The 27,943-nt window shown below is 43.4% G+C and overlaps 1 protein-coding gene across 4 annotated transcripts in view; it reads left to right on the plus strand.

Moving 5' to 3' along the window:
* LOC126266685 (proton-coupled amino acid transporter 1-like) overlaps nucleotides 1-27,943 on the plus strand; it is a 421,916-nt gene that overhangs the window by 379,516 nt on the left and 14,457 nt on the right. For all 4 annotated transcript variants that reach the window (XM_049971110.1, XM_049971111.1, XM_049971112.1 and 1 more), the window contains 2 exons: nucleotides 17,962-18,237; nucleotides 26,993-27,171. In XM_049971110.1, the coding sequence (XP_049827067.1) occupies nucleotides 17,962-18,237; nucleotides 26,993-27,171 (455 nt within the window). The remainder of the gene's footprint in view (nucleotides 1-17,961; nucleotides 18,238-26,992; nucleotides 27,172-27,943) is intronic.

Below are 27,943 nucleotides of genomic sequence, written 5' to 3' on the forward strand. Positions count from 1 at the left end.
TGGTTAGGTTTCAAGTGTAAGTACTCAAGCACAGAATAACAACATTTACCTTTAAAACCTCTCTGTTGCGAGAGCCACCTGCCTGGTATTTTCGGGCTAACAGAAATGGTCGCAAAAGGTTTGCAACCCTTTCTCGAATTCGAACTGAAAGTTTCAGGTTATGCTTAGAGGTAGAGACATCACCATCAGACCGTCATTTTTTTATCAACTTCTGAATTATATTTTCCCTTGTTGTTTGATTTTGGTTTTTATTATTTTATGTTTTATGTTTTTATAATTTAGGCTTGTTTTACTGCTTTGGCAGCAATCCTGGATTTGCGAATTGTTCACGATATATTTCACGAGTCTTCTCAAACAAACATTGCAGATGCAATTGTCAACTATACACACCATTTCATTTACAGAATACGGAATACTTTACTTGAATAACTCGCTGAATGACGAAATTACACTCCTAACGCTTTCAAGCTAGAAGCAACAACTGAATCTGAGTCAACAAACCACGCCTGTAACGAAATACATCCCAACAAATTTGTAAACATAGCTGAAAGCTTTTGTTCTCAATATATTCAGTGTTAGCAAGTACTGAGCAAATATACCAGTCTCCCCATTTTATCTGATCTCTTCACAAAACATCAACTGATCGTAGAAAAGCGTCACAATACGATAAACAATGTGGCAGTACACAAAACCAGTCTTTACAGACCTATAGGCTCAATATCAAAGTTAAGATTTTCTGCACTAATTCAGTACCTAGATAATGAATTTGTAATGGCTCACAGTACTCACATGTACTACAATTATTACTGAAGATAAATACCACAATTTCCACACTACATCCATTTCCAGGCACAACAATTGCATCTCCTCAGCAACTCATTAATACACTGCATGTAGCTATTAATTTCTGCAGTATCAAAAAATCAACACCGTATTCCACATGAGACAGTTACAGGCATGTTAGCATAGCGACATCTCTCAAAGGTTTCACTAAATGCACTCACAAATAATGTCTCCCCCTGTTCAAAAAACATGTACGTTATCAAAAACCATACTTTTTAATGTAATACACTCAGTTTAACTGAATTATCAGCGATCTCAGAACTGCAACACATGAAAGTGTATCACATATTAGAATCATAAGCGACCTCATGTAATTTCTGACCAAATGCATTCAGTGATCGAGATGAGTGGGTGTTTTGTGATGTCCTTAGGTTAGTTAGGTTTAAGTAGTTCTGAGTTCTAGGGGACTGATGACCATAGATGTTAAGTCCCATAGTGCTCAGAGCCATTTGAACCATTTTGCATCCAGTGATAAACTCATAAATGAGCACCTATGAACTGTTACCTCTGCAGAAAGTAACTAATCCAGTACCCAGTGATGTTCGTTACTGTATGTATTAATCTCACAAGTTTCCAGAAGCAAATTATAGAAAAACTGAAACTTGCATGTTATAGATTTTCCACAAATAATCAAGGTTACTTCTCAAAACATCAAGAAAAATTATACTAGCAGAGCACCCACTGAAAATACTACGAAAAGAATTGTACATAAAATAATGAAAAAATCCAGTGAAGCAGGACAAAAGTACTTATAATTAATCAGAAAATTCACGGAGAAGAATATTGGAAGGGTAAGCCATTTTGAAAGCATCTCCTTCATTACTGAACTTTAGCCTGCGAATTTACATGAAATTACGATCATGATTTTAGACCATCAAATGTTACACTTTTATATTAAATCTGATCGACACGCAAGTAAAGTTTCAGAGTGGGAAAGACTGTTTCACAAAGGCAAAACTGAAATTAGAATCGACGCTGTACACCTCATGCATGAACAGATTGTGTATGTAAAGATATCGAAGGATATTGTGTCTCATAGGTACAATTTTTGCAACACAAATGGTTTTGTCATACAAGCCATTCCCCACTCAATAGTCAGCACCTCGTGTTCTTGTGGTTAGCCCCGCTGACTCTCGAACACGGGGACCCAGGTTCGATTCCCAGCTAGGTAGGTGATTTTCTCCGCTTGGGACTGTGTGTGTGTGTGTGTGTGTGTGTGTGTGTGTGTGTGTGTGTGTGTGTGTTTTGTCCTCATCATCATTTCATCATTATCGACCTGCAACTCGCGAGACTGGTGTCACAGACACTTGCACCACGCAACCGAACTCCCCAGAAAGGGACTCACGGCCAAACAATACCATACATACCGGGTGGTTGTAATTAAACTTTCCCTATTTAACGCGTTATAACACGGAAACTAATTACCGTACGAGGACCAAACTTGGGAGCATTAGTGTCAATGACATGGGGAAGAAAAGTAATGCAGAATGAATTCAAACACTTTTAATGTTCTGCTACGGTACATCATACCATTATGTACCGGTATCATTACTGCTACAAATCGGTGTCCAGAAGAGTCTGAAAGCGCAGGATTGCATACTCCACAGGACAACGAACCATGTCCGTACGTTTGCTGGCTACCTCTCAGTCTATGCTGCGCTTCAGATCAGCACATACGTGAATGTCCCCTTCGTAAATCCTGTCCTTCAGGTAGCCCCAAAACCAGAAATCACAGGCAGTGACATCAGGTGACCGTGCCGGCCAAATATTTGGTAAAGATCAGATGATAATTCTATGTCTTCCAAATGTGTTTCGGAGAAGCAGGTGAACTTCACGAGCTATATGCAGCGGGGCCCCATCTTGCATGAAAACTGTTCAGCTCAATGCGTTTCTTTCCTGTAGGGGGGTTATGACATGCTGACGAAGCATATCGCAGTAACGCAGTCACACTGCACGTCTTTGGGCCTTGAGCGCCAACCTGCTCAAAAAAGAATGGGCCAATGATGAACGTAGCCGTGAAGTCACATCATACGGTGACACGTTCACCATACAGAGGAACTTCATGCGCAGCGATTGGAGGTGAAGATCCCCACACTCGGCAATTCTGTGTGTTCACCTCACCCGTCAGAGAAAAATGACCTCCGTCTGTCCATAGAACAGTCCAGGGCCAACCTTCGTCTACTTCAATCCTTGCGAGAAAGCGGAGAGCGAAGTCAACACGTCGTTGTGCTTTCTGTGGTGCAAGCTGCTGTGCCATGTGGACGTTGTACGGATACCATTTGATAACGATCTGAAGCACCTTCCGTACAGTGGACCACAGGATGTTCAACTATCGTGACACAGAACGCGCACTGCCTGACGATCGGGAATTGCGCGCAGCGTTGTCTGCCACAGCAACTGCGATTTCATCAACCACCTGTGGTGCAACGGGTCGTTAGCCTCCTCCCGTAGCTACGCCCAGTTCTCCAGTGATTCGAACTTCTTCATCATGCTCCGCACAACAGATGGAGAAAGAGGACCCTTCCGTAATCCTTCCAGCCAGCGATATTCTCGAAGTGCAGCTGCAACATTACTGTTGTTTTGATAACAGAGCTTCACCAATAATGCCCTGCTCCTTTTGTCCAAGCTCATGTTGACACTTCAAGAAGTGCACTGCGAATGATTAGGTGTGTGAGACTATGAATCACGATGACGGATCATGGAACCTGCTAGCCATAGTTGGAACTGGACGGTGGTGCTGCGACGCAAGGAAATCATGCAGCCCATACTCTGGACATTAATGATACCAAGTTTGGTACTCGTACGGTAGTTAGTTTCCATGTTAAACGTGTTAAACAGGGAAAGTTTAATTATAACCACCGGTTAGAATACGCTTTTACTACCCAATAATCCGGAAAACAAAACCCTTAGTTTGTGCGGTAGCAGAAATTATCTCGATGACTCCGTCTACATCGGCACGTGCCTCGGAGTTCCCTAGCAACATATATATGCCTATATAGCTGAAAATTCTTGTCTTGTATAATTGAGAGCGTGGCTCAGTTCAGGCTACTTCAACACAGCTTTAAACACAGTTAAAATGATTGCGATTCGTTTCGAGAACTTAGTTCTTGAATGAACACATGCGAAAGTATGGAACAAGTAGAAAGATTCGTTGAAAAGAGATCATGGAGGAGTATAGTAAATTCGTAGAAATTCCAGCTGTGGTCAGACGCGGTATAATAATCAAAGTCCAAACATAGGATAATATGCTCCATGTAGAAACACAATTCAACAGACCACAAGGTTTCCTACCCCACCGGATATGACAGAGAAAAGAAACATATGAAATACTATTATTAATTTCTGTAGCACCGTCTGACAAGATGGTCCAGCATCAATTGAGATAAGTCCCCTTGAAACCCAAGATAACTACATTAGAAGTGGATCAATAACACGTATACTAAAACAGTTGAAAACGTGAATCCAACGTTTCCACAACAAATATGACTACAAAATATACCGTGAAAAGAAACCTGATTCTCCATTATCTGAAAGCCAGGTAATTTACAATCACAACAGCACAGCTTAAATGTTTGATGAAAGCAATGACCTGTCCAAAATCCACAACGGACTCCGTTGAATGCGCTGATCTTGAAATCACAAGAGAAAGCATTTGTCCTACGAGACGTCGACACGGGCAGTCGTTACAGTAATGGGATAATAAAAGTTCTGTGATCAAGACGCTTTCGAAAACACAATATACCGCACAACATTCAGATTAAACGGAGGCAGTCAAAGTTCGCTCGTCCCGTCAGGATTTACATCGCAGTTCCTACCTGGGGATGCACCACACTAGCGGACTAACAGGCGATTGCTGATCTTTAAAGCTAACAAGTGACTGCCGTAGCAGCACGAATACACTGTATCAGAGGTATTTACGCCAATGCAAACGCCTTCCAAGACTATCCACTGTTACCTGTACTGGATAAAATTAATTCTAAGAACTCGATTCTGTCGTCTGCCACATTTCAGCTGCTGAGCACATAGTCTCCCGTAACTCCTTCTATTCCCTCTCCTACAACAGCGTTACAATTTCCATGAACATTAGATTTTCATCTCCTGTTCCCCATATCTCCATACAATTTCTGTATCTCTTCTTTTGCTTGGACATGGGCATGTATTGAACTAGTATTGTTCACGCAGGTTTGCTGCTGATTCTCATAAGGGTAATCCCATTGTTGAAACATTCAGCAAAACTCACTCTCTGCCCTGCCTTCCAATTCAAGATTAATCCTACTCCCGTTACACCATTTTTTGCTGCTGTTGATGCGACATTACATAACTCTGATTAGAATTACTTATCTTCTTCCTGTTTCACTCTATCGACCCCCACTACATCTAGACTGAGATTTTGCATTTCCCTTTTCAGATTTTGTACGTTCCCTGCCACAGTAAAACTTTTGACATTCCACGCTCCGACTCGTAGAACGTTACTCTTTCTTGGTTATTCATTCTATTTCTCATGGCCTTCTCATCCCTCTGACAGTCTCCTCCCGGAGATCCGAAGGGGGGCGTACTCCATCTTTCGCCAATTGAGAGATCATCACGACATTTCTTTTTTCAGTTTCAAGACACATGCCCTGTGGATACAAATTATGTGTCTTGAATGGATTGGTTTCCATTACCTATTGTATCCTCACTTCATCGATCTTTGCTGATTCTTCCAGCTTTTAGGGGCAGCTTCCCACCCCAAGGGCAAGAGTGCACCCCGATCCCCTCTCCGCTCTCCCACCTTCTTTGACAAGACCGTTGGCAGAACGATGGTGGTTCCTCATACCAGAAGTCTTCAACCGCCATTGCTAATGATTTTATACAAAGTAAGGGCAGTGCCTGGGATAGTACCAAGAACCCAGGGTGTTCTGCCAGAGATTCTTTCCCTATACCACAGTGACACCTTTATATCGGTTTCGGTGCTATTACCGTTCCCGACAGACTTCTCGGTCCAGGTCCATTGATCAGCCTTATACATCCCAAAGGTTCACTGAGTCGTTTATGTTACATTGATTCTAGTTTCTCTGTGCTGTTTATTCTAACTGGACGGGAAGATGGGGACTTAATTTGCGAGTTTATTTAGAACTACACATGCTCAGGATCAATTATTAAGTTATGATATGGCAGGATAGCGGGACACGGGCTGCTGGAGTGGAACCAGATCCAAGTCGAGGATGTAGCGAAAATATATTTTTTTTTTCTTTTTATTTGCCGGTACGCAATACACTGCAGCATCCACAGAACAATTAAGCAGCTTACAGTTTAACAGACAAGTTTAGCCATCTGACTGAGTAGTACAAGCGGTATCCAGAAGAAAAGCTGAGAAATACTTTAGCTAAAGCAAACAGCTTAAAATCCAATGTTTAAACAGAGATTTAATTAAATCAGAATTTAATTGTAAACAATTAAGCAAAATATGATATTAGAGGCATGCTCAGGAATCTGAATAGCAAAACAGAATCAATTCCTAATTTTAGGCAGATGGTAAGTTAAAGCAAAATTTAACTTGAAACAATTAGGTAAACATTATCTTATAGGCAGGCTAAGTAATCTGAATATCAAAATAGATTCCAATCCAGTGTTTAAACAGAGCTTGATTTTAAAAAATTAATTAAACATTTTCAATGCAATAAAACTGGGAAAATTTAGATACTTGAAAATTACATGCACATACATTCATAACTTCACTCGAAATTTAGATGGAACATTTGACATGTTGATCATGTGTCGGTCCCTTTAATTGAACTGGGCGCCGGGCTGCGAGTGGAGTAATATCAGCGACGTTACACAAGTACGTTGGCTCAGTCTGAAGAGGCTAAACAAGAATTAATACAAGCTGTTCTGCTAATTAGCGAGTTAGTTGGTAGCAATTGATCGAGATTATACTTAACTCTAACACAACCAGAATCAAGAGCCAAGAGGAACATTAAGATTTCACTTAAAGTAATGATAACAAACGGCATAGTTTATACTGGCCCTCCTTGAAAGGGTGTACAAAAATCCTGTCCAAAATCAGGGTAAAAAATTCAATCATCCTTAAAGAGTGGATTAAAATAGAAGAAAAAACATCTTGCGCCACCTCTAAATGTGAATTTAAGAACAACTTCTCAAGTTTAAACAACTTTTAAGGGACACTTACACCTTTAAACAAATGCATACAACTGAAAATAGTGCGGTTGCATGGAGCAGTCCTTAAAGGCCGCCGGCCCTGGTGACCGAGCGGTTCTAGGTGCTACAGTCTGGAACCGCACGACCGCTACGGTCGCAGGTTCGAATCCTGCCTCGTGTATGGGTCTGCCTCGTGTATGGGTGTGTGTGATGTACGTAGGTTACTTAGGTTTAAGTAGTTCTAAGTTCTAGGGACTGATGACCTCAGAAGTTAAGTCACATAGTGCTCAGAACCATTTGAACCACTTGAACCTTAAAGGAAGATAACAGTTTTTCAAAACTCAGAATACAATAGGATTACACTGACCCACTCAGAAACGGAGAGCACTTTATCTTCAAGATCCCCCATCAGGTCGGTGACAGAAGTCGCAAATTACAATACCAACAACCAACAAGCAATTTGGAAGTTTTTGTAGAATGTGAGACGCTGGAAGGGGCTGAGAAGGCCGGCACAACCGAGCCACATCAAGTAACAAATACGCCGACGTGGTGTAGGAACACAGTACAGTGCGGGTAGATGAGCTTTGACAGTAACCACTAATGGTGAAAACTGAGGAACAACTTCCAAACAGTAACAGACGACAGCCAGCTCCGGTGAAGCGTTGCAACAGCCCATTAGCCGCTCCAGAGTCACGCCGTTGCCCGCGACGCTCAGCCAAGGCCTAACGCACCCTCAAACACGCGACCATGCCTCCAGCACTGTGCACTGCCCCCTCTGTGTTGATCGCAAACTGGCTGATGCTTCCTCTGCAGACTCCAGTCTCAACTCCACGGTGGTCGGCCAAACCAAAGAGGCCACTGCCAGAAGCATACATGCGAAGTAAACAATCTGGCCAACGGTACGGGTGCTACGAACTCGGACTGATGCCTCTCCTCCATCGCATTTTGTGAGAGGGTATGACATTCGAAAAAGGACATATCCATGAGTTCCTGAGTCAGCTCAACAGGCGCGTACTGCAGGATCACTTTTTCCTGTCTTGTGCAGTGCGCAGGGTATATGGCTTATGCCCGGTGAGAAAACATACTTTGAACGGTTGTAAGTGTTTGAAACAGTGCTTGATGTTCAAGAATAATGATCACACCATTCTAGTGCTATTGAAAATAGCCCAAAGCCTTTGCTATATTTCAAGAACTTCTCCCAGGATGACTCTGCAACTATAGGGATCCAAACTATACGACATGGTAACAGCAATGAAGAAAATCAGTAAATAAACTTCTATGTCCAAACTGTCCCTTGATCACAAAGCATCTGAGGAACTAAAGTGATCTACCGCACACTTTTACTTCCTTTTGATTATTACCAAAAAAAAGAATTTTAACAGCGTTAATTTTTCCATGTTGACTGAACTACTAGAAGAAATCCAGCGGATGAGCGCATTTTGTTTAGCTTTGTTTTTGCCTTCTACAAATGGCGTAACACATTTATAGTTTCGTCTGCATAACATTTTTATCCAATGCATTTTCACCGCTGAGGCTATCTCCTTTCTATAACTTGTGCGCTAGTGACAACGAGAAATACGTCTTGACATGAACAAATCTGTTCGAAAAGAGCCTGGTTGCCGTATTTCTTCAAGAAAGATAATTTTGTCTGTGTTACACTACAAGAACGAAGGAAGGAACGAATTTTGTTGGTAATACACTGCAAGAACGAACCAACGAACTAACCCTTACCGCCACTTGTGTAGATGTCATCCTACATCGCACACACTCAGCAGTGACGTTGCTGCCAGTTAACGGGAGCAGAGCTCCTAACAGCACTGATGTAATTGCCGCTAAACAGACCAGACTGGCACGATGCGACACAGACGTCTAAAGCGTTACTGCCGAAGATACTTGCTGTTTCCGAAACTATAAAACAGGAGAACTTTGAATAGACACATTCTGAGATTTAGACACTCGTCGAGAACACAAATGATACAAAGTCAAATGGCGGACGGTTTCATAGGGTGGGGTGGCAGCCAGATCATCACGCGTAATAGGCAAGAGAGTTGCGAAGAACTTTAGCTGCTCTTTCCTAATTGAAGTCGCTAACTTACCCTATCGGTTTGCTCCTTTGATTGCAATTATTTAAGCCTGACATCGCAGATACCATGTCAAAGTCATGCAAACAGAGCCAGTAGCCTGGATGTCGATAAATAAAGACGTGTAAGAAAATACATGACGATGTTCGGTAGCTTTCCACTTGTGCTTAGTACCTTGGAAAATGGAAATGAGCGTTTGACGTCATTGGCCGGGAGGCCGCTTACGGGGCAGGTCCAGCCGCCTTGGTGCAGGTCTTATTACATTCGACGCCACACTGGGCGACCTGCGCGCCGGATGGGGATGAAATGATGATGATAATGATGACAACACAACACCCAGTCCCTAGTCAGAGAAAATCCCCGACCCAGCCGGGAATCGAACCCGGGCCCCTTAGGACGGCAGTCCGTCACGCTGACTATTCACTGCTTCGTACCATGAAGTGTGTATTACATTATATTATATTACATTATATTACTGGTACTGGCTTTGCACGGGTGGCTTAAGTATTCACGGCCGGACGACATGTCTGGCATAGCGGTAATAGATTATATACAGAAACCTACAAATGGTTCAAATGGCTCTGAGCACTATGGGACTTAACTCCTGAGGTCATCAGTCCCCTAGAACTTAGAACTACTTAAACCTAACTAACCTAAAGACATCACACACATCCATGCCCGAGGCAGGATTCTAACCTGCGACCGTAGCGGTCGCGCGGTTCCAGACTGTAGCGCCTAGAAACGCTCGGCCACTAAGGCCGACACAAACCTATATCTTCGATATGTGTGTTAGTTAAAACAGTGTCAAAATCCCTACAGCAGCTGCTGAGATTAGCCTTCACATGCAGACGGAAAAACGCGACAGCAGGCTTTAATGTATAACATGTAGTGATTATGATGTTGCAGTACTTGCTTTATTCAGAATTACGACGCAAAGTTCCTTCTGAAATGCATCCTTGGCTGAAGAAACAGTTACAGCGGCGACTACAGCCATTATGAAATGCATTAAATGTATTCGCAGTTACGAGTACAGACAACCATCATCTGTATACTGGAATGAAAACAATAAAAATTTGTACAGAATTTCCCGTTTATATCGGGCGGGCGCATCGCTTTTAGGCCATCTGAGCACGCACTACGGCCAGATCCAAATTTCCATATGTCGTCAACCATGTGTCTACAACCTGCACTCGTATATTCACTACGAGTATTCTCGTACATGGGAGACATTTTAACTGAAGGTCACTTGCCCGGTGATGGCGTATAAATACGATAATGCAGTGCCTGTTTTGCTCAGGATGACGATGGAATGTTCCTTCTGATATGCATATTCACTTTGCTCTCGCCTTTTCTCAGCTGCCTATGCTCGTTAAGATGGTCTTCTCTCTTTCTCAAGTAACTGGAAACCTATTCCATTCATACACCACTGGTTGGTCAAAACCTGTTTATCTTCTCCAGGAGTAATGATATTTAGAACATCAGCATGTGATATGATAATAATCTCATCGAGTTTTTCAATGAAATCTGTTTCTTTTCGCTTGTGAACGTCCGACGATCTTCGCGCATGTTTTATAGTTGTCTCCATTGTTGATATAAGCTTATACATACGGTGTACAGTTCCTCAGCTTTCTCGTGCTTTTTAACGATAAATCATCACTTCCCACTTAGTTAGTGTGACACTACGACAATAGTTAATTTACACTTTCGCAGACCGTAAAAGAAAACCTCTTGACAGATGGCAATTTTCTTCCAGTTATTTCGTGGGAGTAATACTTGAACAAACAAATTTTCTCCATTCCTCTGGTATCTGTGAATAACTGAGGAACGCAAAAGCCTTTACCAACAGTATGGACGCAGCAGGCCTGCTTCAAATTGCACTAATTACAGACACCCTGATTATAAAGGGAATAAAGCCCCAAAGAAAATAAATTTATTATGCTACCTGAGTGCCATCAGGTATGGTTCGCCACAGACATACATACTTCGCGCAACGGATGTTCTTTGGCATCTGCTATGATTTATTATGGACCATTGATCAATTTTGTCATTACTGAAATTAAGTTAGCATGCCATAAGAACACCTACAGCTCAGTTAATGAGCAGGACATACACTGATTAGCCAAAACATTATGACCATTTCCCACGGCGACGCTAAATTCCGCCTGGTGGCGTTGCAGACACGTCACGCGGTAACGACAGCTCGTACGCGAAGCAGACACGGACGGGGGATCACCCTAGCGAAGATATGGGCTGCACATGGGGAAATCCGTTGAGATAAGCGACTTTGACAAAGGGCGGATTATTATTAAGCACAGTCTGTGGACGAGTGTTTAGGAAACGGCGAAGCTGGTCAACTGTTCACTTGCTACCGTCGTAAGCGTCTATGGAAAGGGGGAGAAGGACAGTGAAGCTACCACTAGGTGCTAAATGGTTGAACTCCAAGACTCTTCACAGAACGTGGGATTCGGAGGCCTGTCCGCTCTCTCAAGCAGGATAGATGGTGACCCGTGGCATCTCTGCCGAAAGAGCACAACGCTGGTGCACGCACAAGTGTATCGAAGCACATCGTTCATGGTACATTGTTGAAAATGTAGCTCCTCAGAAGACCACCACTACGAGTTCACATGTTGACCCAACGATATCGTCAATTACAATTGCAGTGCGCACGGGACCATCAGTATTCGATTGTCGATCAGCGGAAACGTGTCGCCTCTTCGAGTGAATCACATTTTTGCTACGCTAAATCGATAGTCGTCTCCACAAACGCCGTCATAGAGATGAATGGCGGCCCGAGACGTACAGCGTTCCACCGACACACGCTGGTGTAACAGTATTATGCTAAGGGAGACATTTTTCTGCGCTTGCATGGGATCTGTGGTGGTAATCTGAGACAAGCAGACAGCTGCGAACCACCTGCATCCCTTCACGCTTGACGGCTTCCCCGACCGCGATGTCACCTTTCAGCTGTATGTCTGTCCGTACCTCGGAGCCGGACTGTGCTACGGTGGTTTGAGGAGCATTATAGTGAACTCACTTTGATGTCTGGTCGTCCAAATTCGTCTGATGTAAATCCTAGGGAACACAACTCGGTAGTTTTAGGGCGCCATCTTCTTGTAAGTAGATCATCTGCCCGTTATTTACGCGAATTACATGACCTGTGTGTAGACATCTAATTTCACATACCTCTACAAACCTACCAACAAACTGTCGGATCCCTCACTCAGTGATGTATTCCGTTCCAAAAAAGCACATACAAGCTATTAAGCAGGTGGTCGTAATGTTTCGGCTCATCCGTGTGTACCAAAATCGTGAATTCAACCAGGAATTTGCAGCAGTTGTTGGTTGTGAGCTGGTAATGTAACTGTATCACAAAATATTTTATCAGACTGACGAAGCAGCTGCTGTCCAGAAGTTCTCGTGTCAGATTTACGTTCCGTGGCCCGAAAATAACTTACTAAAACCTGGAAACTGATATGGGAGCAGTAGTGGCTCTGATTGAACTATTGATTAAATTAAAGGTACCACATAATTTCCTTCATTAGTTCTGCACGAGGCATTGGGCAATGCATCATGATTACTCAGTGCCGCCATCACACAAATATATCTATTTTAATTAAATTGAGGAGGGAGTGAAAGGTAAGTAAAGCTATGATATTCTCTTTAACCTTGCAGTTATTGTTGGATCCCAAGAATACGGATGTTTTACAAAGAGCAATAAGATTAATGTTACATCACAACCGACGCGAATGACTTTGCTAACAGCACGACATCATGCAGCTCCTCTTCTGGCTTCTTGACCATATTGGATGGATCCTAGGCTACAATAAAACCGTGGGCTGGTCAGATGAGTCACTAGGTGCCTTCGGCATAGTTTTAAAAAAAAGGCCTTCTTCATAACGTATATTTGAGAAAGAAATAAGAGGCAAAAATTTTTTCCTAAATGGAATACTGGCTTGCTAAATTCGATCGTGAATCAAATACAATATGTAAACAGAACGTTATCCGCCTCACATTAATCGTAATCACAAACTTCACTCTGCTGTTCATTTGACATCACTGCATAAGAAAATCCCTATTCCAATATGAGTCATCAAGTATTTAGTTGTATAAAATATTACATTGAGTTCTACTGTACACATATGGAGAAAAGCTGTATATAATATTGGTTATAACTTCAATAATACAAACGCGTAACTCTTTGATGCATACCTCTCTCTCTCTCTCTTTCGCAACATAATGCAGTGCATCCATGTTCATCACCACACGAAATCGCACACAGGCAAAGCAGACCCTCCTTCAATAACAGTCTCGAACAGTACAGACATGAATAAGAGAGCCCGTTTAAAAATTCACAAGCCACGTGGAGTGTCTCAGCATCGTCATTTCTCATTGGCCAACGCCGCTCAGACCCCAAAGATTTTAGACAGAGTAACTGGCTTAGCAGACGCAACAGTGAATATTCTTAAGTCGATCGGTGGCCACAGATATGACAGCAAAGAGTAGAAGACAAGTAATAAACGTAATATACCGAAACTGGCAAATAAAGGAGGCAACTTTCACCTTTAATGAAATGAAAATGTGGACGATATTGTCCTTGCAAAGACTGTTATTTTTCCTCGAAAGTGAAAGACTACTGGGTTGCTCCGAATTCGGTCGTAATAGGGAATGCCGTGGATCATACTAGCCTCTCCGTACCTGTCTAGTGATCACTGACCAGTTACATCTCACAACCAATGTAATATGTGCCACGAAAACGCATTAGTTAAGAAGACTGATGTAAACAAACTGTCTATATTGGGCAATAAATGAAGTTGCTATGCAGAAGTAATATTTCACCAAGCTGATAGTTTTTTTCACAGATTTTTCCAATTGTGAAGGCCTTGGGGCACCATTTTCCATCACCCTACACAGCAAACAGCCGATTTTTACATTCAATGAAACCAATCTGGACAGTAGCACAAGACAAATTTGAAATATTTAAAACAGTGCCAAATGAAAGCCTCTCCACTGAGGCCACAGCACACTGTCATTGTCTGCACCCTGTCTAGATGTGTCGAGCACCCTCCTGCAGAATGCGATCAAAAAATCACTCCATTTTTTGTTAAAGTTGTTGCTAGCAAGATGAATTTCCGTTGTTTCTCTCATAACACAGTACTAGAATGACACTCTGTGGGCAATTCTTCATGAGGTATAAAAATTTGTTTCTGCAACAACTGCCTAAGACATAGAAAAAATGAGAGTAACATAAACTGTATCGAAACAATGAAATACACAATCCAAATAAAATGCAAATGTTATAATTTTAGATCTACAATAGACAAATGATTATAAACTTCACACCGAGGTGACGGAAGTCAGTGCATTGGCGGAGCTGTCATTTTCACTCAAGTGATTCTTGTAAAAAGATTTCCAACGTGATTATGGCAGTACGATGGAAATGAACATACTTGGAGCGCGGAGTGGTAGTTGGAACTAGACACGTGGGACATTCAATCTCAAGGAATTCAATATTTCGAGAGCCTCTGTGTCAAGAGTGTGCTGAGAACACGGAATTTCAGGTATACTTCTCACCACGGACAACGCAGTGGCCAACGGCCTTCACTTAACGATCGAGAACAGCAACGTTCGCGTAGAGCTGGCAGTGCTAACAGACCAACAACACTGAGTGAAACGACCGCAGAAATCAACGTGGGACGTACGACGAATGTATCCGTTAGGATGGTGAGGCGAAATTTGGCGTTAATGGGCTGTGGCAACAGACAACCGACGCGAATGACTTTGCTAACAGCACGACATCATGCAGCTCCTCTTTTGGCTTCTTGACCATACTGGATGGATCCTAGGCTACAATAAAACCGTGGGCTCGTCAGATGAGCCACGATTTCAGGTAGTAAGACCGTATAGTAAGGCAAGAGTGGCGCAGACATGCGTTGTCAACAAGGCACTGTGCAAGCTCGTGGTAGCTATGTTTACATGGAATGGACTGGGTCCTCTTGTCCAACTGAACCGATCGTTGTCTGGAAATGATTATATTCGGATACATGGGGCCCATCGGCAGCCATTCCTGGACTTCATGCTTCCAAACAAAGAAGTCATGTCAGTGGGCCACAATTGTTCACGATTGGTTTGAAGAACATGCTGGACAATTCAAGCGAATGGTTTGGCCGTCGAGACCGCGCGACACGAGTCCCACCGAACATGTGTCGAATACAATCGAGAGGACAAAAAAAATGGCTCTGAGCACTATGGGATTTAACATCTGTGGTCATCAATCCCCTAGAACGTAGAACTAATTAAACCTAACTAACCTAAGGACACCACACACATCCATGCCCAAAGCACGATTCGAACTTGCGACCGTAGCAGTCCCGCGGTTCCGGACTGAGCGCCTAGAACCGCGAGACCACCGCGGCCGGCAATCGAGAGGACAGTTCGTGCACAAAATCCTGCACTCCGTATAGTGTCGCAATCATGGAAAGCTATAGAGACAGCGTGGCTCAATATTTCTGCACCGGGCTTCCGACGATTTCTTGAGTCCATACCATGACGAGCTGCTCCACTATGTAGGGAAAAAGGAGGTCCGACACGGTATTAGGAGGTATACCATGACTTTTGTCACATCAGTTTATACACTACTGGCTATTAAAATCGCTACACCAAAAAGAAATGCAGATGATAAACGGGTATTCACTGGACAAATATATTATACTAGAACTGAAATGTGAATACATTTTCACGCAATTTGGGTACATAGATACTGAGAAATCAGAACCCAGAACAACCACCTCTGGCCGTAATAACGGCTTTGATACGCCTGGGCATTGAGTCAGACAGAGCTTGGTACAGGTACAGGTATAGCTGCCCATGCAGCTTTAACACGATACCACAGTTCATCAACAGTAGTGACTGGAGTAGTGTAACGAGGCAGTTGCTCGGCCACCATTGACCAGACGTTTTCAATTGGTGACAGATCTGGAGAATGCACTGGCCAGGACAGCAGTCGAGCATTTTATGTATCGAGGAAGGCCCGTACAGGACATGCAACATGCTGCCGTGCATTATCCTGCTGAAATGTACGGTTTCGCCAGGATTGAATGAAGGGTAGAGCCACGGACCGTAACACATCTGAAATGTAACGTCCACTGTTCAAAGTGCCGTCAATGCGAACAAGAGATGACCGAGACGTGTAAGCAATAGCACCCCATAGCATCACGCCGAGTGATTCGCCAGTATGGCGATGACGGATAACCGCTTCCAATGTGCGTTCACCGCGATGTCGCCAAACACGGATGCGACCATCATTATGATGTAAACAGAACCTGGATTAATCCGAAAAAATGACGTTTTGCCATTCGTGCACCCAGGTTCGTCGTCGAGTACACCATCGCAGGCGCTCCTGTCTGTGATGCAGCGTCAAGGGTAACCGCAGCCACGGTCTTCGAGCTAATAGTCCATGCTGCTTCAATCGTCGTCGAACTGTTCGTGCAGATGGTTGTTGTCTTGAGAAAGTCCCGATCTGTTGACTCAAGGATCGAGACGTGGCTGCACGATCTCTTACAGCCATACGGATAAGATGCCTGTCACCTCGACTGCTAGTGATACGAGGCCGTTGGGATCCAGCACGGCATTCCGTATTACCCTCCTGAACCCACCGCTTACGTATTCTGCTAACAGTCATTGGATCTTGACCAACGCGAGCAGCAATTTCGCGATACGATAAAGTGCAATCGTGATAGGCTACAATCCGACCTTTATCAAAGTCGGAAACGTGATGGTAAGGATTTCTCCTCCTTACACGAGGCATCACAACAACGTTTCACCAGGCAATGCCGGTCAACTGCTGTTTGTGTATGACAAATCAGTTGGAAACTTTCCTCGTGTCAGTACGTTGTAGGTGTCGCCACCGGCGCCAACCTAGTCTGAATGCTCTGAAAAGCTAATCATTTGAACGTAACAGAAATCCGTTGGAATTCGATTACTCGATAAATAGTACAATTCTCAAGGCTGTCAATTCAACTAAGTACCTGGGTGTTAAAATTACGAACAACTTCAGTTGGAAGGACCACATAGATAATATTGTCGGGAAGGCGAGCCAAAAGTTGCGTTTCATTGGCAGGACACTTAGAAGATGGAACAAGTCCACTAAAGAGACAGCTTACACTACACTCGTTCGTCCTCTGTTAGAATATTGCTGCGCAGTGTGGGATCCTTACCAGGTGGGATTGACGGAGGACATCGAAAGGGTGCAAAAAAGGGCAGCTCGTTTTGTATTATCGCGTTATAGGGGAGAGAGTGTGGCAGATATGATACACGAGTTGGGATGGAAGTCATTACAGCATAGACGTTTTTCGTCGCGGCGAGACCTTTTTACGAAATTTCAGTCACCAACTTTCTCTTCCGAATGCGAAAATATTTTGTTGAGCCCAACCTACATAGGTAGGAATGATCATCAAAATAAAATAAGAGAAATCAGAGCTCGAACAGAAAGGTTTAGGTGTTCGTTTTTCCCGCTCGCTGTTCGGGAGTGGAATTGTAGAGAGATAGTATGATTGTGGTTCGATGAACCCTCTGCCAAGCACTAAAATGTGAATTGCAGAGTAGTCATGTAGATGTAGACATGTAGAATCTTCTTCCTGTCGGTTAAATTTCGCGTGTGTAGCACGTAATCTTCGTGGTGTGGCAATGTTAATGGCCAGTAGTGTATTATACCCCACAGGAATAAAATTTGACCCACAGAGTATGACATATAGGTGTCGAAACAAGTCTGGGTAGATGATAAGTGTTCGCATAAAGCAGATTTTCATAACAAACCAAAATGAAGTATAGAAGTTTGCATGCACTCGTTGTGGCCAATGGTCAGAGGTAAGGCGCCCAGTGTGAGGAGAGGCTTGGTGCGCAGGTGGCCGACCAGTACGGAGCGTACCTCAACTCGCACCTGCACATGGCGCTGGCGTTCGTGCCGATCCTGCTGAGCTGCTGGATCCGGTCGCTCAAGTTCCTGGTGCCGGTGTCGCTGCTGGCCAACGTGCTCACCGTGGCCGGCCTCGTCGCCACGCTGTACTGCCTGTCCATCGACCTGCCCAGCCCCTCGGAGCGGCAACTCGCCGTCTTCAGCTGGTCGCAGCTGCCGCTCTTCATCGGCACCGCCATCTACGCCTTTGAAGGGATTGGTCTCGTAAGTAACGACATCACCTGTTAAATTGTTGTCCCCCCCCTGCAAGCTTTAAGACCAAAGAAAAGTTTTTACAGACTAACAATACGGCGACAGATCACTGCTGACGATCATTTCATTACAAAGTAAGAGTGCACACAGTGCAAGAGATTAAAATAACACCCACTGGTGTCCTCGATAAGGTTCAGATGATCTGTAACATAAAGCGGTTATTACACTACTCGGCAAAAGCTTTCAAACGCATTTCACAACTATGGATTTGTACTTAAATCGGCGATTAGGTTTCGAATGTTCTATCTTGCATGACTATCAAGAGCTTTGATGGAAACCCAGTTCTAAGCAAAGAAGGGAAACCAGAAAAGTGGAAGGAATATATAGAGGGTCTATACAAGGGCGATGTAATTGAGGACAGTATTATGGAAACGGAAGAGGATGTAGATGAAAATGAAATGGGAGATATGATACTGCGTGAAGAGTTTGACAGAGAACTGAAAGACCTGAGTCGAAACAAGGAGTAGACAACATTCCATTAGAACTACTGACGGCCTTGGGAGAGCCAGTCCTGACAAAACTCTACCATCTGGTGAGCAAGATGTATGAGACAGGCGAAATACCCTCAGACTTCAAGAAGAATATAATAATTCCAATCCCAAAGTAAGCAGGTGTTGACAGATGTGAAAATTGCCGAACTATCAATTTCATAAGTCACGGATACAAAATACTAACGCGAATTCTTTACAGATGAATGTAAAAACTGATAGAAGCCGATCTCGAGGAAGATCAGTTTGGATTCCGTAGAAATGTTGGAACACCTGAGGCAATACTGACCCTACGACTTATCTTAGAAGAAAGATTAAGGAAAGGCAAACCTATGTTTCTAGCATTTGTAGACTTAGAGAAAGCTTTTGACAATGTTAACTGGAATATTCTCTTTCAAATTCTGAAGGTGGCAGGGGTAAAATACAGGGAGCGAAAGGCTATTTACAATTTGTACAGAAACCAGATGGCAGTTATAAGAGTCGAGGGACATGAGAGGGAAGCAGTGGTTGGGAAGGGAGTGAGACAGGGTTGTAGCCTCCCCCTGATGCTATTCAATCTGTATATTGAGCAAGCATTAAAGGAAACGAAAGAAAAGTTCGGAGTAGGTAATAAAATCCATGGAGAAGAAATAAAAACTTTGAAGTTCGCCGATGACATTGTAATTCTGTCAGAGACTGTAAAGGACTTGGAAGATCAGTTGAAAGGAATGGACAGCGTCTTGAAAGGAGGAAATAAGATGAACATCAACAAAAGCAAAACGAGGTTCATGGAATGTAGTCGAATTAAGTCAGGTGATGCTGAGGGAATTAGGAAATGAGACACTTTAAGTAGTAAAGGAGTTTTGCTATTTGGGGAGCAAAATAAATGATGATGGTCGAAGTAGAGAGGATATAAAATGTAGACTGGCAATGGGAAGGAAAGCGGTTCTGAAGAAGGGAAATTTGTTAACATCGAGTATAGATTTAAGTGTCAGGAAGTCGTTACTGAAAGTATTTGTATGGAGTGTAGCCATGTATGGAAGTGTGCAAATGGACGATAAATAGTTTAGACAAGATGAGAATAGAAGCTTTGGAAATGTGGTGCTACAGAAGAATGCTGAAGATTAAATGGTTAGATCACATAATTAATGAGGAGGTATTGAATAGAATTTGGGAGAAGAGGAGTTTGTGGCACAACTTGACTAGAAGAAGGGATAGGTTGGTAGGGCATATTCTGAGACATCGAGGGATCACCAGTTCAGAATTGGAGGGCAGCGCGGAGGATAAAAATCATAGAGGGAGACCAAGAGACGAATACACTAAGCAGATTCAGAAGGATGTAGGCTACTGTAAGTACTTGGAGATGAAGAAGCTTGCACAGGATAGAGTAGCATGGAGAGCTACGTCAATCCAGTCTCAGGACTGAAGACCACAACAACAACGTCATAACCCCGTCCCTATAATAAAACACGTACAAGCAACTAAAGACACAGCGCCTGTGTTGTGTATTCGACTGGTTGTTTGCATAGAGGGACGCTGAAGATTGCCTAGAACACCGACGTGCCTTTACCTAAGACTGTTCTATTTAGATAAGCCTCATTCCTGTCTGTATAGCAACCATTTCGCATTGGTTTACTATCCATTGTGTCCATCTACCAGCGTGTTTGTACACCTGACTACGTTCATACTATATCACCTCATACTGGGAGAGAAGGAGAAGACTGGAATTGGAAAACGTATTGTAATTGTAGCTGTACGTCAGTAAATAGTAGGGAAAATAGCAACGAAAGTTGACGTAGCCCAGTCTATAGTGATGTATACATTGAAGCGGTTAAAGAAAACCGGTGCCAATGCCGCGATCTGGAAGACCCCAACTAACACCATACAAGGAATATGAGTTCATTTGTGTGTAGAGTAAATATCTTACTGCACCTGAAATTGGCCAGAAAGTAAATAACATTCGAGCTGCTCCAATTTCTCCCTCAGCTGTGCAACTCCATCTACGTGAATAAGTTTTAAAGGGGCGCACAGCAGACGAAAACCTTTACTATACAAAAAAAAGGGGGGGGGGGGGGATTGCAGTGGGCGTCACAACGTAAAAACTGGTGCGGCCAGTAATGGTCCAAAATGTTATTCACGGCTGAAACTAAGTTTGAAATATTTGGAAGCAATCGAGCAATCGTCGAATGTTTGTTCGTCAACCTCGTGGAGAAAGTATAAAGAGTCAGCGTGTGACGTCAACGTTGAAGCGTGGTGGAGAGTAGGTCATGGTGTGGGTATGTGTCTTGGTGATAAAGGCGGTGGTCTAGTAAGACTTAATGGATCATTAAAGGGAGAAGGATATCACAAGATACTGATCAAAAATCCAATTCCATGTGGCAAAAGTTGTTCTGCAGCACGACAGTGATTCCAGACAAGCTTCTAAATTGTGCAGAAGTTATGGTAACAGAAAAGAGAAATGTGGGGAACTGAAGAATTTGGCTAAGTCAGTCACCATCGGACTCTTATGGGATGAATTATACACGGAGGTCAGAAAACTGAGGGCGTCTCATGTCGAAGATCTAATGACTAAATTACAGACGTGCTGCACTGTAATATCTCCAAAACCGCTACAACATTTTATCTCCAGAACAGCAAGAGTTTGTGCAGCTGTTCTGCTGCCAAAGGGTGGATACTTTGGTGAGGCTAAAATCTAAACAATTTTATATTGCACTTAACGATAGAGAGAGAAAATATTTATATTTATTTTCTTGTTCTGTATAGTTTGTTCGATGTATTTCTACATTGAAATGAAGCATATAGCCTTTATCATGGGTGACAGGAGTCTTTAGACCGGTAGTGCAGATGTGACGTAATTATGCCATAGTGGCAGGAAGAGTTAGCTGTTGCCAGGATGACAATTTCATTCTTCAGCTGAGTAAACATGCTTTCACAACCTAAAACCAAGACTCCACTGCAGAGTGAAATATTCATCCAGCCTATACGTTGCAGCTAATCAGGATAGCTTCTGTGTAGTTTGGTGAATAACAGAGAGATATTGTAAGAGGTGAGGCTTTGAGGAAGGGACGCATAAGAATGTTTTCTGAAAAATTACAGCAGCAGACTTCATTTTGCAGAATTAAGATGCGTTCAAAGACAAAGTGAAACCACCAGTTACAGCTTCCATTTCACAATAAAGGCAGTCACTACGATAACGTTGTTACTATTCTCTCCATTTGTCCGTGGTACGAGGGCAACGTGTAACCGAACTTTCAAAGAGACGATTGCCTGACTACGATTTACTCAAAGGGAAATCTCGGTAGTGCGTTCATCACCTTCGTCTGAGTCCTAATGCTAACTGAAACTGTGACACTATTATGGAAATCTTGATCACCTGTTCCTCAATAACTCATGACTGACCAGAACGCTATATGAACTTGTTACTAAAGTTATGAAATTCGTTTATGCCCTCGCCCCCCCCCCCCCACAACTTGCAACTAATGGCATTGTTATGCATACATTTATGCGAGTTCAACAGAAAGACGTATATATGTTTAGTGGAGTCTTTTACCTTGTAAGAATGGATTTTGTGCTGCTTTGATGTCTTATTTTATGTGCTTAATACGTCGTAATTTCGCAGTGATAGATATGAATGTATTATGTGTCCCAAGGTCAAATTAAAATAAAAAATAAAAAAGACAACGAATTTATTTACCCCCAAACGGAAACTGGTGATGAGATTAGCTAATATGTCTAGAGGCTTCCGAGAAAGTGTTACTGTGGCTATAGAAAAACTGTCCCTAACGCCCTACACCAGGGCTTACCAACGTGTGGTCCGCGGACCCCTTAGGGGGTCCACGGCCACCTTTCACCAAATCGTGTAAAATAATGAGTAAATTTATTGAATAAAAATGTGAAAATCAAATTCAACATTTTTTTTCGTGTGTACTTTTACTTCAGGCCGTATCCCCAAGCAGCCTTTGCGGTTCCTAAGTGAGAACGTATACACAGTTTAGTGCCGGAGAATGCGGCTTCTCTGATCGACTGTTTCGCAACAATACGGGGGGCGTTTGTGCGCCGGCTCCTGGCGCTAGATACGCTGAAACCTTTTACGCATGCGCGGAGCGAGCTTTGTCGACCAGCCACAGCGCTCGCTGGCACGTATGCGGCCCCAGGCATCATTAAATGTCAAACGTGCTTTGTCAGTGCGCTACCTATTTCATAAGTCGATTTTGACCAGTTTATTACTTCTAACATGGATCGGTAGCTAAGTCAGAATCATTGAAGAAGGGTGCAGTTTCTACTTCGCCTTCACAACAAGGGAAGTTTTCAGTTGAAATGAATGAGGAGGGAGGACGACCAAAGGAAGACTTTACATACATTTGAACATTTTTCTTCTGATTTCACGAAAAACCACACACACACACACACGCGCGCGCGCGCGCTCGCATACGACTGTTACGAAATATGGATGCTCATTACACAACTGCAGCCAAATAGTGGAAATGAACAGACCATAAGCGGCAGCTTTTCAACAGCCAACAGTTTGGACGTGACTTTGATTGCTCTTGGAGGAAGACAGCTCCATCATGTGAAATTTCAATTACCAAGTACCTTTAATCAGGCTATAGTGTGTTGAACAAAGGGAGTAAATCCACTAGTAAGTGTCTGGATACAGTGGGAATTCAAATTGGGTCGTTAATTTCAAGTTGTTTTCATTCATCTTTAAACCAAAGACTATTGATACTTCAGGGGGGAGGGGGGGGTCATTCGGAACATGGCACCTGCATTAAGAAGCTTTCAGTTCCCATGGGTTTCAGTCTGAAATTTAAAGTTACTGTGCTCTTGACTGACTAGGGGTCCGCCATGGATTTCCGACTGAAGAAGGGGGGTCCGCCAGCTGAAAAGGTTGGGAATCCCTGCCCTACACCAAAGTACATAAAAATGATTACATGATTTCCCACTAAATTTTATGAGTAGAAGCAGGTCAGTAAAGAAAAATACTGAAAGCCGAGTCATTTTAAATGACAGGCGGACTGCTAAACTGAAGTGTTTAATTTTTTATTCTGGCAGATAAGGGAGAACGTGAAGCAGCTTATGTCAGAAATAACTCCAGCTGAGATTCTCTCTTGTCAAGACTGCGTTGCTTCATAGCGCAAGCGTTACAGCAGAAGCTGTGCAAACATTTGTGTAGCTTCACGTTTGTCTGTGACTTTACTGTCATAATTACGCTCTAACGATCCATCTCTTGTCTCACTTTACGAGACACGTGTATAATAGTCTCACTGCAAACTAACTTGAACTAAATTCTCATACCTTGTACACGAGATACAATTTTTAAAATCCCAGATCGTTCTAAGACGAATCTCTCACACATTTCCGGCGGTTACGACGGCTAGTGGTTAGCGCATTGAGACGTGTGTTTCAAATTTTCGTACTGACGTTCTGATTTCGGTTTTCCCAAATCGATGAAGGTGAATGTTGGGGTAGTTCCTCTGACAAGCACATGGCCGATTTCCTTCCTTGATGCTGAGCTATCAGGGCTTGTGCGCCGTATCTTATGATCATGTCTTCGACAGGACGTAAACCCCTAATCTTCCCCACTTCCTTTACACATTCCCATAACTATCGTACACAAACTTCTTGATACCTTTCTTGTTGTTTTTGTTTCTTGTTATTTTATCGGCAACAATTATTGCGACAAGTGCGTGAAACAACCGGAAAACCTAATAGAACGCCACGATGACAATTCAGATAGATACATATATGACACAAATGCTGCCGGAAAAATAGAAGAGATTCTTACGACACTTGGCATCTGTTATATTACACCATTCGCTGTATAAGTACGGTTCGTAAATCCAACCAGTGATACGAAACGACTTATTTCTTCTCTGTCGAGTATTTTCGTGTATATATATCTAACACGTGTCGTCCGTGGATCCGTGTCTTTTGGTCTTCATATCTTTTCCGATGACTTCGATGCATCATCGCTTTGCTCTTCTCCAACACTGCTTCCTTTCGTTCTCGATCTGTTTTTATCGCAGTAGCGTAATCCGCCCTTGAAAGAGCTCTCTTGTGAATACTTCGTCTCACTAATTCTCGAGACTCTTACACAGTCGGATTTCCATGAGAGGCATAGAGGATTCATAAACTATCTGACCAGAGGAATACGGGTGCCCTTATGTAATGGGGAATTAAGCAATAGGTGTTACAAGTATAGTGTAAAGCGAGGCGGAAAGTATTTTCTTGCCAGTAGAGAAGCAGAAAGGGAAATGTATCGGTCGTGAGAGCTTAGTGACTTCGAACGTGGATTAGTCATTCAGTGTCACCTGAATAAAACACTACTGGCCATTAAAATTGCTACACCACGAAGATGACGTGTTACAGACGCGAAATTTATCCGACAGGAAGAAGATGCTGTCATATGCAAATGATTAGCTTTTCAGAGCTCTCACTCAAGGTTGGCGCCGGTGGTGACACCTACAAAGTGCTTGCATGAGGAAAGTTTCCAATCGATTTCTCATACACAAATAGCAGTTGACCGGTGTTGCCTGGTGAAACGTTGTTGTGATGCCTCGTGCGTACCATCACGTTTCCGACTTTAATAAAGGTCGGATTGTAGCCTATCGCGATTGCGGTTTATCATATCGCGACACTGCTGCTCGCGTTGGTCCAGATACAATGACTGTTAGCAGAACATGGAATCGGTGCGTTCAGGAGGGTAATACGGAACGCCGTACTGGATCCGAACGGCCTCGTATCACTACCAATGAGACGACAGGCATCTTATCTGCATGGCTGTAACTATCAGCTCGGAGACCATGGCTGCGGTTACCCTTGACGCGCTGCATCACAGACAGGAGCGCCTGCGATGGTGTACTCAACGACGAACCTGGGTGCACGAATGGCAAAACGTCATTTTTTCGGATGAATCCAGGTTCTGTTTACATCATCATGATGGTCGCACCCGTGTTTGGCGACATCGCAGTGAACGCACATTGGAAACGTGTATTCGTCATCGCCATACTGGCGTATCACCCGGAGTGATGGTATAGGGTGCCATTGGTTATACTTCTCGGTCACTTCTTGTTCGCATTGACGGAACTTTGAACAGTGGACGTTACATTTAAGATGTGTTACGACCCGTGGCTCTACCCTTCATTCGATCCCTGCAAAACCCTACATTTCAGCAGGATAATGCACGAACCGCATGTTGTAGGTCCTGTACGGGCTTTTCTGGATACAGAAAATGTTCGACTGCTGCGTTGGCCAGCACATTCTCCAGATCTCTCACCAATCGAAAACGTCTGGTCAATGGTGGCCGAGAAACTGGCTCGTCACACTACGCCAGTCACTACTCTTGATGAACTGTGGTATCGTGTTGAAACTGCATGGGCAGCTGTACCTGTACCTGTACCAAGCTCTATTTGACTCAATGCCCAGGCGTATCAAGGTCGTTATTACGGCCAGAGGTGGTTTTTCTGGGTTCTGATTTGTCAGGATCTATACACCCAAATTGCGTGAAAATGTAATCATATATCAGTTCTAGTATAATATATTTGTCCAATGAATACCCGTTTCTCATCTGCATTTCATCATGGTGTAGCAATTTTAATGGCCAGTAGTGTAGATTTCGCTCCAGACTCCGGCGTCAAACATCACTCTTTCCCAATTTAGGCTTTTGTGGAAGAATGGGCATCCATTCCTCCACAGACATCCAGGCAGCTCGTTTAAATTGTTCCCAGCACAGTGTAAGCCATCATAAAGGCGAAGGGTGGACACAAAACATATTAATGTCCAGTGGTAGATGTCTGGATAGTTTTGATCAGATAGTGTACATCTCCGTTCGATAATGGTCACGACTGAAATCAGATATATTCTGATTTAAGCGAAAAGTCGTCGTCAAACAATGTCGGCGCATATCATCCGCAAATAGAGTAGGTAGGATGAAAAGGGATTCTGGTTCACTAAGTACTTTCGGGTACACAGTGCAACCATTTGGAGTGAAAATCTGTCCCGGCGTACGTGAAGCATAGTACCTGTGTCTGAAAGCAAAGCTGTCATCATTCCGAAAGTTTGTTTGAACACAATAATGGTTTAGTACAGATGGTCCTTTCCCCCCAGCCTTGGACAGACTTAACCAGCAAGTTACAGGGGCGCCTAAAGTTATTCGTGGACTCCGAAATCGGTATTTTTTACAGTGACATACATTGCGATATTATCGACATTATAGTGTGGACGGCTTGTATTTTCTGCAGGTGCTTCCGCTGCAGGAGCAGATGAAAAAGCCCCAGCAGTTCACCAGCCCGCTGGGAGTCCTCAACGTGGGCATGAGCGTCGTCTGCTCCCTCTTTGTCATCACTGGCTTCCTGGGCTACCTGAAGTACGGAGACGATGTCGAGGGATCCATCACCCTCAACCTGCCGCCCAAGGAAATGTGAGTACACATGTGTTTGACAACCAACTGCTATAGGTACACGCTTGCATCCAGATCGTTCTCGAGCAATCTCCACTGGTCAGTCAGCTACACAGATGGTACGTGTAAGACAGTGGTTCCCAACCTGCGGAGTAATTATCCCCTGAGGGGTAAAACGTAAAAAATGAGTTCAGTTGTGCTGCTCCTTACGAAGTCCACGTATCACATCGTACCTGGTACTTTGTACCACGCATCTGTGACAGTAGAACTGAGACATATACTAGATCACACATGTTTAAATACGTCTTAAAATGCTTTCTCCGAATTGTAGCCAGTTACCACAATGGACCAGAAATTGCTTCATTTTTCATTTTGCAACAATAAACCATCTAATTGACAGCACACCAGTAGCTATGGTATGAGTATTATGACTATGTAATGATGGGAGGAGGAGGAGGAGGAGATTATAGATTAACGTCCCGTCGACAACGAGGTCATTAGAGACGGAGCGCAAGCTCGGGTGAGGGAAGGATGGGGAAGGAAGCCGGCCGTGCCCTTTCAAACGAACCATCCCGGCATTTGCCTGGAGCGATTTAGGGAAATCACGGAAAACCTAAATCAGGACGGCCGGAGACGGGATTGAACCGTCGTCCTCCCGAATGCGAGTCCAGTGTGGTAACCACTGCACCACCTCGCTCGGTGTATAATGATGATGATTATTATTATATTAGTGGCAGTGGTCAGACATAAAGCACTGGCAAGCTGAAGTCTCCCAGTTTCTGTATTTACAGTA

The sequence above is a fragment of the Schistocerca gregaria genome, chromosome 4, assembly GCF_023897955.1.
Source record: "Schistocerca gregaria isolate iqSchGreg1 chromosome 4, iqSchGreg1.2, whole genome shotgun sequence".
In the NCBI taxonomy this organism is placed as follows: Eukaryota; Metazoa; Arthropoda; class Insecta; order Orthoptera; family Acrididae; genus Schistocerca; species Schistocerca gregaria.